Here is a 14,210-nt window from a genome sequence, read left to right on the forward strand (position 1 = left end):
ATCTTGAGATCTCTTCCTTCTTTACTCAGTCTTCCTAAGAAGCTATAGTAAAATGAGGTGTGGAAAAGTTCTTCATATATTTTAAAAATTAGATCTCAATAGGATGGTGTTGCTGACTGATTTTAGATTTTGAAGCTTAAATTTTCATTCATTTTCCTTGTCCATTCAGTGTTTATTCAGATTTCTCATTCTAGCTTTGGTAATTTACCACCCTTTGTATAATTGAGCCAACACTCAAAATGGGTGGATTCCTTATCCATTCAAGTTGTTTATGTAGCAGCACATTTTTTATAACTGCCTTTTGAAAATACTGAAATACTTCTAGTAAATATATACATATATATGCTTCATATAAAACTATGTCTTATTTTTACTCAGGTGTTCAAAAACCTTACACAACGTTTAACTTAAATTTGACTAATTTTGTGTTCACATTGAAATTGGCTTATTTTTCAGGGAAAATGACAAGACAGACATGGATGTTATACGAGAAAATCATAGATTCCTATGGAATGAGGAGGATGAAATGGACATGAATTGGTAATTGTAGCCACGTGAGACATAATACATCAAATGCTATAGTCCTATCTCTCCCGCTCCCTGAGTGTTTTCTTACTTTGTCCACCTGTGCAAAACAATTGGCCCCTGAATGGAACAGTTCTGAATCGAGGACATAAAACCATGCGTCCAGTTATTGAATTTGGTTTGATTCTTTGGGTAATTGTTAACAATTTCAACTTCTCATTGCTTGACTTTGTTCTTAAAAAATAATTTATAACACTTGTACAATATTATTTGTTGTAATATGCTTCTTTTAAAATTTTAAAAATATTTTGGGAAACTGTAAAACCTAAAAATGGTTTTAAAAATTCAAACATAACAGAGGATAAAAAGTAAAGATTAAGTCTTCTCATCTTTGACAATAAGCCTTCCAGTTTCCCTCCCTAGTGACCCACTACCAATAGTTAATATTCAGATATTCTATGCACATGTAAATAATAGACCTCTTTTAAGACGTTAATGTTTATATCATATGCCTTTTTTGACATTGCTTCCAAGTAGTGAACAGTGGTTGAATTTCTAAATATGTAAGATTTATATTTTTTAATGAATCTAGGGAGAAGAGACTTGCAAAGAAATACTATGATAAATTATTCAAGGAATACTGCATAGCAGATCTCAGCAGATACAAAGAAAATAAGGTATGCCTTCCACGTATTTATAGGTTTTTATTCATATACAGTAATACTTTTTAATACACTGTTATGCCCCATATTATTATTTTAAGATGCTAATTCAAGTCTAGGTTGTTCTGCATCTATGAAATATTGGTTGGACCATTTAACCTCTATACCTATGGAATTTACAAAGGGCCTCTAAGTCAAGGGTGCCTCTGTGTGAGGTGAAACATGAAAAGTCTAAAATTAAACACAAGTGGCTACTGGATGTTGTTTTATCCTGACTCTAATGCAGAGCCCCTAGTGATTATAATGAATGATTTGACAGTGCACAGTATTGTCTTGTTTCACAAATGATGTTTGAAATTGGTAGGCTTTATTTTTCAAACTGATCACCATTTATAAAGCAGCAGAAGCACATATTCTTTTATATTAATATGTCTTTGTCTATTCTAGTAAAACTAGCTCCCATCATTGTCAGTAATGGCAAATTGCCCTTCCTGCTTTATATTTTATTTTAGTTAATATTAAAGTAATTTTTTTTGATTGAAGTAGTTGATCTACAGTGTTGTATTTCTGATATATATCAAATTGACTTGGTTATATATATATTTATTTAATCTCAATTCTTTGTGTGATAGGTTATTACAATATATTGACTATAGTTCCCTGTGCTGTACAATAAATCTTTGTTGTTTATCTATTTTATATATGATGGTGTATATCTATAATTTTATACTACTAATCTATCCCTTCCCCCACATTCCCCTTGGGTAACCATAAATTTGTTCTTCTGTGTGAGTCTGTTTCTGTTTTGTAAATAAGTTCATGTGTACTGTTTTTTAGATTTCACATGTAAATGATGTATTTTTCTGTTTTACTTAGTATGATAATATCTAGGTTAATAGTTGGATAATATCCATCTCTGTAGCTGCAAATGACATTCCTTCATTCTTTTAATGGCTGACTAGTGTTCCATTCTGTGTGTGTATGTGTGTGTCTGCGTGTATGTGTACACACCACATCTTTTTTATCCATTCAGCTGTTGACACTTAGGTTGCTTCTGTGTCTTGGCTGTTGTAAATAGTGCTGCTGTGAACATTGGGGTGCATGTATCTTTTTGAATTAAGAGTTTTTGTTTTTTTCTGGATAATGCCCAAGAGTAGGATTGCTGGATCATGTAGTAGCTCAATTTTTAGATTTTTAAGGAACTTCAGTAGTTTTTCCACAGTAACTGCACCAATTGACATTCCCACCAACAGTGTAGGAGAGTTCCCCTTTCTTCACAGCCTCTCCAGCATTTATAGTTTGTACATTTTTTTGATGATGGCCTTCCTGACTGATGTGAAGTGATACCTGATTGTAGTTTTGATTTGCATTTCTCCAATAATTAGTGATGTTGAGCATCTTTTCATGTGCCTGCTGGCCATCTGTATATCTTCTTTGGAGAAGTGTCTGTTTCAAAACCCATTTTTTGATTGGGTTTTTAGTTTTTGTTACTGAGCTATATGAGCTGTTTGTATATTTTGGAAATTAAGCTCTTGGTGGTCTCATCGTTGCAAATATTTCCTCCCATTCTGTAGATTGTCTTTTCATTTTGTTTATGTAAAACTTTTGTAAAAAGTTTTTACAAAATGTAAAAAATTTTGCTATGTAAAACTTTTAAGTTTAATTAGGTCTCATTTGTTTATTTTTGTTTTTCTTTTTCCTTGTGAGACTAACCTAAAAAAAGTTTGCTACAATTTATTTCAAAGAATGTTTTGCCTATGTTCTCTTCTAGGAATTTTTTTGATATATCGTCTGTATTTAAGTCTTTAAGCCATTTGAATTTGTTTTTTTGTGTGTGGTATGAAGGACTGTTCTACCCTCATTGATTTACATGCAGCTATCCAGTTTTCCCAGTACTTTATGCTAAAGAGACTGTCTTTTCTCCATTATATATTCTTGCCTCCTTTGTCAAAGATTAATTGACCACAGGTGTGTGGGTTTCTTTTCTCAGGATTACTTTGGCAATTCTGAGTCTTTTGTGATTACATATAAGTTTTAGGATTATTTGTTCTAGTTCTGTGAAAAATGTCATGGGTAATTTGATAGGCATTGCATTAATCTGTATGTTGCTTTGGGTAGTATGCCCATTTTATCTATATTAATTCTTCCAAACCAAAAGTGGGGGATATTTTTCCATTTTTATTGAATCATCTTCTATTTTTTTTGTTAATGTATATAGTTCTCAGCATATAAATCTGTTCACTTTCTTGATTGTTTATTCATAGTTTCTTTCTGGATGTGATTTTAAGTGAAATTGTTTCTTTCTGTTTTCTGTTATTTCATTGGTAGTATGAAGAAATTCAGCAGTTTTATGTATGTTAATCTTGTATCCTGCTGCCTTGTTGAATTCATTTATCAGTTCTAATAGTTTTTGTATAGTCTAGGGTTTTCTATATAGAGTATCATGTTATCAGCGTAGAATGACAATTTTACCTTTTCCCTTCTGATTTGGATACGTTTTATTTCTTTTCCTTGTCTGACTGCTGTGACTAGGAGTTCCAGTTCTGTGTTGTGTAGAAGTGATGAGGGTGTACATCCTTGTCTTTTTCCAGCTTTAGCAAGAAAGCTTTCAGCTTTTCACCATTTAGTATTATGTTGGCTGTGGGTTTGTCACAAATGACTTTTATTATGTTGATATACCTTCCCACTATACCCACTTTTGGAGAAGGCAATGGCACCCCACTCCAGTACTCTTGCCTGGGAAACCCCATGGACGGAGGAGCCTGGTAGGCTGCAGCCCATGGGGTCGCGAAGAGTCGCACACGACAGAGCGACTTTACTTTCACTTTTCACTTTCGTGCACTGGAGGAGGAAATGGCAACCTACTCCAGTATTCTTGCCTGGAGAATCCCAGGGACAGGGGATCCTGGTGGGCTGCCATCTATGGGGTTGCACAGAGTCAGACATGACTGATGCGACTTAGGGGCAGCAGCAGCAGCATACCCACTTTGGTGAGTTTTTATCATGAATTGATGTTTCCAAGGCAAACCATTCAATATCACGGTAATCCAAGTCTATGCCCCGACAGGTAACGCTGAAGAAGCTGAACTTGAATGGTTCTATGAAGACCTACAGACCTTTTAGAACTAACACCCAAAAAAGGTGTCCTTTTCATTATAGGGGACTGGAATGCAAAAGGAAGTCAGGAAACACCTGGCGTAACAAGCAAATTTGGCCTTGGAGTACAGAATGAAGCAGGGCAAAGACTAGTAGAGTTTTGCCAAGAGAACGCACTGGTCATAGCAAACACCCTCTTCCAACAGCACAAGAGAAGACTCTACACATGGACATCACCAGATGGTCAACACCGAAATCATATTGATTATATTCTTTGCAGCCAAAGATGGAGAAGCTCTATACAGTCAGCAAAAACAAGACCAGGAGCAGACTGTGGCTCAGATCATGAACTCCTCATTGCCAAATTCAGACTTAAATTGAAGAAAGTAGGGAAAACCACTAGACCATTCAGGTATGACCTAAATCAAATCCCTTATGCTTATACAGTAGAAGTGACAAATAGATTTAAGGGACTAGATCTGATAGACAGAGTGCCTGATGAACTATGAACAGAGGTTCATGACATTGTACAGGAGACAGGGATCAAGACAATCCCCGTGGAAAAGAAATGCGAAAAAGCAAAATGGCTGTCTGAGGAGGCCTCACAAATAGCTGGGAAAAGAAGAGAAGCAAAGAGCAAGGGAGAAAAGGAAAGATGTTCCCATCTGAATGCAGAGTTCCAGAGAATAGCAAGGAGAGATAAGAATGCTTTCCTTAGCGATCAATGCAAAGAAATAGAGGAAAACAACAGAATGGGAAAGACAGAGATCTCTTCAAGAAAATTAGAGATACCAAGGGAACATTTCATGCAAAGATGGGCTTGATAAAGGACAGAAATGGTATGGACCTAACAGAAGCAGAAGATATTAAGAAGAGGTGGCAAGAATACACAGAAGAACTGTACAAAAAAGATCTTCATGACCCAGAAAATCACAATGGTGTGATCACTCACCTAGAGCCAGACATCCTGGAATGTGAAGGCAGGTGGGCCTTAGAAAGCATCACTACGAACAAAGCTAGCGGAGGTGATGGAATTCCAGTTGACCTATTTCAAATCCTGAAAGATGATGCTGTGAAAGTGCTGCACTCGATATGCCAGCAAATCTGGAAAACTCAGCAGTGGCCACAGGACTGGAAAAGGTCAGTTTTCATTCCAATCCCAAAGAAAGGCAATGCCAAAGAATGCTCAAACTACCGCACAATTGCACTCATCTCACACGCTAGTAAAGTAATGCTCAAAATTCTCCAAGCCAGGCTTCAGCAATATGTGAACCGTGAACTTCCAGATGTTCAAGCTGGGTTTAGAAAAGGCAGAGGAACCAGAGATCAAATTGCCAACATCCACTGGATCATCGAAAAAGCAAGAGAGTTCCAGGAAAACATCTATTTCTGCTTTATTGACTATGCCAAAGCCTTTGACTGTGTGGATCACAATAAACTGTGGAAAATTCTGAAAGAGATGGGAATACCAGACCATGTGACCTGTCTCTTGAGAAACCTGTATGCAGGTCAGGAAGCAACAGTTAGAACTGGACATGGAACAACAGACTGGTTCCAAATAGGAAAAGGAGTACGTCAAGGCTGTATATTGTCACCCTGCTTATTTAACTTATATGCAGAGTGCATCATGAGAAACACTGGGCTAGAAGAAACACAAGCTGGAATCCAGGTTGCCGGGGAAATATCAATAACCTCAGATATGCAGATGACACCACCCTAATGGCAGAAAGCGAAGAAGAACTAAAGAGCCTCTTGATGAAAGTGAAAGAGGAGAGTGAAAAAGTTGGCTTAAAGCTCAACATTCAGAAAACTAAGACCATGGCATCTGGTCCCATCACTTCATGGCAGATAGATGGGGAAACAGTATCAGACTTTATTTTGGGGGGCTCCAAAATCACTGCTAATGGTGATTGCAGCTATGAAATTAAAAGACGATTACTCCTTGGAAGGAAGGTTGTGAGCAACCTAGATAGCATATTTAAAAGCAGAGACATTACTTTGCCAGTATAGGTCCATCTAGTCAAGGCTATGGTTTTTCCAGTAGTCATGTATGGATGTGAGAATTGGACAGTGAATAAAGCTGAGCGCCAAAGAATTGATGCTTTTGAACTGTGGTGTTGGAGAAGACTCTTGAGAGTCCCTTGGACTGCAAGAAGATCCAGCCAGTCCATCATAAAGGAGATCAATCCTGGGTGTTCATTGGAAGGACTGTTGTTGAAGCTGAAACTCCAATACTTTGGCCACCTCATGCGAAGAGTTGACTCATTGGAAAAGACCCTAATGCTGGGAAGGATTGGGGGCGGGAAGAGAAGGGGACGACAGAGGATGAGTTAGTTGAATGGGATCACCAACTCGATGGACACGGGTTTGGGTAAACTCCGGGAGTTGGTGATGGACAGGGAGGCCTGGCGTGCTGCGATTCATGGGGTCGCAAAGAGTCGGACACGACTGAGCGACTGAACTGAACTCATGTTAAACTGTATCAGATACTTTTTTTGCATCTGTTGAGATGATCATGTGGTTTTTGTCTTTTTTGTTGAGGTATCAGATTGATCAGTTCACATATGTTGAACTGTCCTTGTGGCCCTGAAATGAATCCAACTTGATTATGGTGTGTGATCCTTTTTATGTGTAGTTGGATTCAGTTTGCTAATACTTTGTTGAGTAATTTTGCATCTCTCTCTATATATATGTTCATCAAAGATACTGTCGTATAATTTTCTTTTTTGTTAGTGTCTTTGTCTGGTTTTGGTGTCAGGGTGATGGTGGCTTCATAGAATGGCTTTGGGAGCATTCCTGCCTCTTCAGTCTTTTGGAAGAGTTTAAGAAGGATTGGTGTAAGTTCTTCTCTGTATGTTTGGTGAAATTCCCCAAAGAAGCCATCCAGTCCTGGACTTTTGTTTGCAAAGAGTTTTTAAAATTACAGATTATATTTCACTTGTAGTGATTGGCCTGTTTCTTCTTGATTCAGTTTTTGCAGTCTATTTCTAGAAACCTGTCCATTTCTTCTATGTAGTCCATTTTGTTTGTATGTAGTTGTTCATTATATCTTATTTGATACTTCTTTATTTGCATGGTATCAGTTATTATTTCTCCTTTTTCATTTCTTATTTTATTTATTTGGGTCCTCTGTTTTCTTCTTGGTGAGCCTGGCCAGAGGTTTGTCTATTTTGTTTATTCTTTCAAAAACCAGCTCTTGGTTTTCCTGATTTTTCTGCTATTTTTTAATCTCTATTTTATTTCCTCCCTGATCTTTATTATTTCCTTCCTTCTGCTGACTTTAGGAAGGAAATAATAAAAAAATTGAGATTTTTCTTGTTTTTTTGAGGAAAGTGTATCGCTCTGAACTTTCCTCTAAGAACTGCTTTTGTTTCATCCCATAGATTTTGTATGGTTATATTTTCATTGTTGTTAATCTCGATATTTTTTTTATTTCCTCTTTAATTTCGTTGTTGATCCATTGGTTTTTAGTAGCATGTTGTTTAGTCTCCATGTAGTCATTTTTTAAAATTACACTGCAGGCATTTTTTAATTTATTCATTTAAATCTTGATTCTGATGGGTCTTTTGTTGCTACACACAGGCTTTCTCTAGCTGTGGTGCACAGGCTTCTCATTTCAGTGGCTTTTCTGCTTGGAGTCCATGGGCTTCTTAATTGCAGTGACCTGTCTTGTTGCACAGCATGGGCTCTAGGGTACGTGGGCTTCAGGAGTTGGGCATGAGCTCAGCAGTTGCAGCTCATGGGCTTTGGTACACAGGCTCAGCAGTTGTGATGCACAGGACTAAGTTGCCCTGTGGCATGTGGAATCTTCCCAAATCAGGGATCAAACCCGTGTCCCTCTACTGGAAGGTGAATTCTTAACCACTGGACCACCAGGGAAGTCCCTGCATGTAATCATGGCAGAATCATGCTCTTTTATGTGCACACCCCACAGTTTTGGCCGGGGTCACACTCCAGGCCCTTTAGGCTGCTCCATAAAGTGGAAAGTGAAGTCACTCAGCATGTCTGACTCTTTGCGACCCCATGGACTGTAGCCCTACCAGGCTCCTCCATCCATGGGATTTTCCAGACAAGAATACTGGAGTGGGTTGCCATTTCCTTCTCCAGGAGATCTTCCCGACCCAGGGATTAAACCTGGGTCTCTCGCATTGTAGGCAGACGCTTTACTGTCTGAGCCACCAGGGAACTCCAGGCTGCTCCATACAGCCAAATCGAGTCCAAGTGATAGACAGAAAAGAAAATGAAGTCACTCAGTCATGTCCAACTCTCTGTGACCCTATGGACTGTAGCCCACCAGGCTTCTCCATCCATGGGATTCTCCAGGCAAGAATACTGGAGTGGGTTGCCATTTTCTTCTCTAGGGGATCTTCCTGACCCGGGACTCAAACTCAGGTCTCCTGCATTGTGGGCAGACTCTTTACCCTCTGAGCCACAAGGGAATCCCAAGTGGTAGAACTAAGACATAAACCCAAACAATCTGACTCCAAAGACTGTACTCTCTTACATTTTAGTATACTGTTTCTTTATTGTACTGTAATTCTTTTTTTTGCTATCAGTGTTACAGAACAGTATCTATTTTTTATTCATTTACATACCTTGTGCCTGGCACCTATAACTTTAAATAGGAAGTTTAAAAGTAAAGAAGATTGTTTCTTAACAGGTCGGTAATTATTCAGGTGTATTTTTAAGTATCTGGAATCCTATAAGGAAAGAAAAAACTATTGTGATGGGAATTAGGTTTGCTTTTTAGATTAGTAAGTGTCATATTGTCAGTTGTTGGCTCCATGTTAAGATTTACATATGGTTTAAATAATGTTTAAGTTTACTCTGGCATACATGAATTTTTTTTTTCCTCATCAGTTTGGATTTAGGTGGCGAGTAGAAAAAGAAGTAATTTCAGGAAAAGGTAATTTTTTTAAAATTTCAGTTTTTAAATAGCATAGTTATTTTGTTATTGAATTGAAGTCATTGGGTAAGATTATTTCTAATGTGATTGTCTACAAAATACGAAGTAAAAGTAGAGAAGGTGTATTAAAGATACATTGCTGACAAAAGTCAAAATATAATTCTTTAGTGGTTTTTACCTTTAGAATTTTTGCTTTTAGGATATTAAGTTGCAGATAAGTAGAAAATGTTTAAAGAGTTAAAAGCTTCCTAGCAAGGAAACTGTCAATAGATAAACACTTGAGTTTTTCTCTTTATTAATTTTTGGAGTAATCAGTTGGTATTACTGTATTCTAGTCAAATCTACATTTTGCAAGTAGAAATTAAATATTACTTTGACCCTTATAGAATTTTTTAGATAGGCTAGTTTATTTTGAGGAGTCACTGAATTTGAGTCTAAATATTTAGTCTTAGAACAAAAGAACAAGCATTTTGTAGACAATCATTAACGTTTTCTACGCATTGTAATCTATTCATGAAATTTTTCTGAAAATGTAGCATCTCTGTACTGTCTCATGTTATAAAATTAAGTCTTTATTGGGCATTGCATTTTAAGTGTTAATGCTTCTGAAAACTATATAGGAACATTCATTAAGAAAATAATATAAGCTAGTAACTTTAAAAAAATCTCTTAAACTGAAAATAAAGATTTCATTTTTAAATGATAAACATTTATGCCATCAGTGTGGTTTGTATACATTTTTCCATAAATTATGATCAGCCCAAAAGGTACTCTAGAGGAGAAGGAAAAAGAATAATTTTCAAGCTATTTTTTAACTTTTCTTAGCATTACATTTTAGTTTGTGCTTTTACCTAATTGAAATGTCTATCACAATTTAAAAACTTTGTAGTTTTATTGAGTGGAATTTTTAAGTGATGCTAAGTAATGCTGCCTTTAAAAAAAATTGATGGACAGTCTCTAAATTCATATAATTGAAAAAAGTTTTTAATTGAGAAGGGGAAAGAAAGCCATTTGCTGTGATTCATGAAGTTATAATCTTGTGTTTTAACGATAGACAAACTGCTCAACTTCTACAGATTTAATGAAGTATTCATTTGGAATGAGTAAAACAATGCCAGTTTAGAAGAGTTATCAGCCTTTGGACTGATAATTTTCAAAATTCATTTTGTTAATCTCTTTTTTTATGAAAAGTTCAGATTTGTTCCTATTGGTACAATTTATTAAGATATAAGTGCTTTTTTTTCAGGTTGTACAAATAAGTTTGATCTTGTCTTTTTCTGTTAAAGTTAATGATTATTGAGTAGTTTTTTTTTTCCTCTTGGATCATCAATATTAATCCTTTTTTACAGAGCTTTTAATATACAGTGAGTATGATAATGTTGACTTTAGCGTCACGTGATTCTAAAATTTAGAACATTGAGTTTGGGTACTTATTCTACTTAATCTCAAAATGCTATAGCACTTTAAGGTGTGCTTTAAATGTCATTTTATGCTGGTGCTTAAAATAAATACCTTATGTTAATACCTTAAAGTACCAATTTTAATAATATTGAAAAAGGTTGACCCAGGTACAGTGCATGTACTTTGGAAAATATATTTTTTCTTTTAAGGTATTAGGGAGTACACTTTTTTAATGCTTCCATTTTCCAAAGTGTAAGATTCCTTCACTCAGAGTCACTAAAACTCTGTATTTAAATATAAACAGTCAACTTGATAGTCAACTGTTTATCAAGTAAGAATTCCAGAACTGATTTTTTTTTTTAAAGAGTGCATTCAGCAACTTGATTTGATTGTTGAATATACCATAATTATTGTGGTCAGTTTTTTGACGCTGACTTTATAGAACTAAGAATTTATGTCATGTATGTTATGTATGTTGAGTAAATTTCAGAGATAATACCTGATTGTAGATAAATATTGTCACCAACCGCCATAGCTAATATTCCTTCCTTTTTTTGTAGGCCAGTTTTGCTGTGGAAACAAACATTGTGATAAAAAAGAAGGCTTAAAGAGTTGGGAAGTTAATTTTGGTTATACTGAGCATGGTGAAAAAAGAAATGCACTTGTTAAATTAAGTAAGTTGACTTAGGTGGGTTGTGATTGATTCCGTCAAAGTTTAGTAATTTAGATTGAAAATCCATAGGCAATTTAAGATTCAATTTAAAATGCTTAATGTATCTTCTTGGAAACTCCTTTTTTCTCAGAGCTTGCTAAAGTTGCAAAGAACTTTTGAGCCTGAAACTTTTTTCTCAGCATTTACGTGACATTTAGATGAAATAGTTCTAATGCCAAATGTAAATCAGTAATTTGTAAGGTGAAGACCTCTGTCTGTTAATTTGAGAATGTCAGTGTAGATTGATATGCCAAGTGGGAGTCAGAGTGATATCAGAAAAGCACTGTAAAATCTCACATTAGTTAATAGCCATATTGTTATGGTATAGATAATAAATCTGCTCTCTTTGTGTCAATAAAGAAAAAAATTTAGGAGGGCAAATTGTTCTTGATATCTGTCTTAAAAGCTTAGGATTATAACCCAGAATGTAGCATTTTCTCCTAATATGCATGTTTTAGAATCTGTTGCTCCTCTTTTTTTTTTCCTGAGCTAGTCTTTTATGTATCAGCATCTTCTCTGCATCATGTTAACAACTTTCTCTGGTTCCTAAATAAATGTGCTATAAGAGTGTTCTGCCCCCTCCAGGTAGAGGTCAAGGATTTCCCCATATGCTACTTCAGTTCAGTTCAGTCGCTCAGTCGTGTCCGACTCTTTGCGACCCCATGTACTGCAGCACGCCAGGCCTCCCTATCCATCACCAACTCCTGGAGTTTACTCAACTCATGTTCATTGAGTCGGTGGTGCCATCCAACCATCTCATCCTCTGTCGTTCCCTTCTCCTCCCGCCTTCAATCTTTCCCAGCATCAGGGTCTTTTCAAATGAGTCAGTCCTTTGCATCAGGTAGCCAAAGTATTGGAGTTTCAGCTTCAACATCAGTCCTTCCAATGAACACCCAGGACTAATCTCCTTTAGGATGGACTGGTTGGATCTCCTTGAGTCCAAGGGACTCTCAAGAGTCTTCTCCAACACCACAGTTCAAAAGCATCAATTCCTCAGTGCTCAGCTTTCTTTATAGTCCAGTTCTCACATCCATACATGACTACTGGAAAAACCATAGCCTTGACTAGATGGACCTTTGTTGGCAAAGTAATGTCTCTGCTTTTTATATATGCTATCTAGGTTGGTCATAACTTTCCTTCCAAGGAGTAAGCATCTTTTAATTTCATATGCTACTTAGTGCACTCCAGTGAAGACTGGTTTCCGAGTTCCTCCTCTAAGTGCTTATGAGGAAAAGTCACCCAGTGTGAACTGAGATTAAAGTAAAAAAGAAACAATTGTGGAACTTCTTCAAAAGCTCTTTTCCATTTGAAAACTCTTAGAATACTTCAGAGGAGATGACTATACCCACACTACTGTTACTGGATGTCTTTGATTTGAAATACACATTAATGCTGCCTATGAATGAGACAGTTTGCTTTTAGAATAAATTGACAGCATAATTTTCTAAAGCAGTGGCAGAATTTTTTCAATTTGTCAAGCATTCTGATACAGTTTTTATTATATATATGTATATAATTTTTTGAGGTGGAAGAGTATCAGATTGTTTTCTTCAGATTATTTTTTTCCCCTGTTACAATGAAAGAATGTAAAGAAACATGGTTTATGATATTAAAAGTAAAGTAGCAGTGCAGTGATAAAACATTTAGCAGTTCAGTGGTATTACTTTTTTTTCCTTTTTTTTAGGATTATGCCAAGAATGTTCCTTTAAATTAAATTTTCATCACAGGTAATGTGATCTTTTTAAAATGTGGTTGTTAATTTTAGTAGTCTTGGATGTAGTCATTACCTGCACTAGCTGTCTAAAGTAGACTTGAGTGGTTGATGGTTTCATTAGTTGAGTGTGTACACAATCCAGTATTGCCATATGACCACATAAACCAGGGAACTGAATGTTCATCATGCCTAACTCTAGCCAAGCAGTGTTAAACGTGAAGGCCTATGTGGAGTAGCAGGCAGATGCTAGAACTTTTGTTTTGAAATCAGTGTTCAGATACTGAAATATTCTTAGAAACTATATTGTAAATCAGGTCTTCATAATGTGATTCCTACATCTCATTTAAACAGTGTTTTAGAGTTTATCATTCTTACAAAGGATTATACCTCTATATTCATTTCAGCTTTTAAAGTCAGGCTTCTACTGAATGAGCTAGGCTGTCTGCCATATTGAGTAGGGGAGGAGGATCAGTGCTCTGCAACATGCAGCATATACAGACCATGGGCTTTGAAATCAGACCCCTGTATGTTCCTCTCGGCTGCTCCACTTACTAGTCATATCCTTGGGCAAACTACTTAACCTTTATAAGACTCAATTTTATTATCTGTAAAAATGAGGATACTAAGGTTATTGTGGGGATTAAATGAAAATGCATATAAGATGCTTGACACAGTGTCTGGCATATGGTAAACAGAGCCTAATGATATCCCAGGCATTGAAGATGCTCAAACAAAATCTGTATGACCTGGCATGATTGTGGCAGTTGGGTTTCATGTTCTGAATAATGGTTGAAAGTCTTAACATAAGATTCTGCAACTTTATAAAATGTATATATATTTATAATCAGCTGTGTTGTGAATGACCCTTATCTAGTACTTAGCTATTAAAAATAATTAAAAAAATTTTAATTCTTAAAATAAGCAATGTTTTTCAGATTACATGATTTCTCTTCTCCATCAATGATTCTGAAAGCTACCAAAGATGTTTCTTTGACCTTGAGTTTCAAACTTCATTTCAAAATTGAATTATTCTTATAAGATACAAAAAGTTATTACTGTCTTAAACAATATTGTAGTATTTGGTATTTGGTATATATAGTAGTATTTGGTATAAGTATCTTAATTTGAAAGTTTTGATAAACAAGTTTCTTGAAAGTAATCCTCTCTGTTGTCTCTTCATCCTCTTTCCCAGTC

General features: G+C 35.9%; 1 protein-coding gene across 7 annotated transcripts in view; it reads left to right on the forward strand.

The window, feature by feature from the left end:
- The window catches only part of LOC145531435 (protein FRA10AC1), a 36,209-nt gene that overhangs the window by 7,476 nt on the left and 14,523 nt on the right, over positions 1–14,210 (forward strand). For all 7 annotated transcript variants that reach the window (XM_081553967.1, XM_081553990.1, XM_081553956.1 and 4 more), the window contains 5 exons: positions 457–540; positions 1,118–1,202; positions 9,144–9,189; positions 11,151–11,264; positions 12,987–13,029. In XM_081553967.1, coding sequence (XP_081410093.1) covers positions 457–540; positions 1,118–1,202; positions 9,144–9,189; positions 11,151–11,264; positions 12,987–13,029 — 372 coding nt within the window. The remainder of the gene's footprint in view (positions 1–456; positions 541–1,117; positions 1,203–9,143; positions 9,190–11,150; positions 11,265–12,986; positions 13,030–14,210) is intronic.

This window comes from Giraffa tippelskirchi, chromosome 2 (assembly GCF_054371585.1).
Source record: "Giraffa tippelskirchi isolate mGirTip1 chromosome 2, T2T-mGirTip1v1.2.pri, whole genome shotgun sequence".
NCBI lineage: Eukaryota > Metazoa > Chordata > Mammalia > Artiodactyla > Giraffidae > Giraffa > Giraffa tippelskirchi.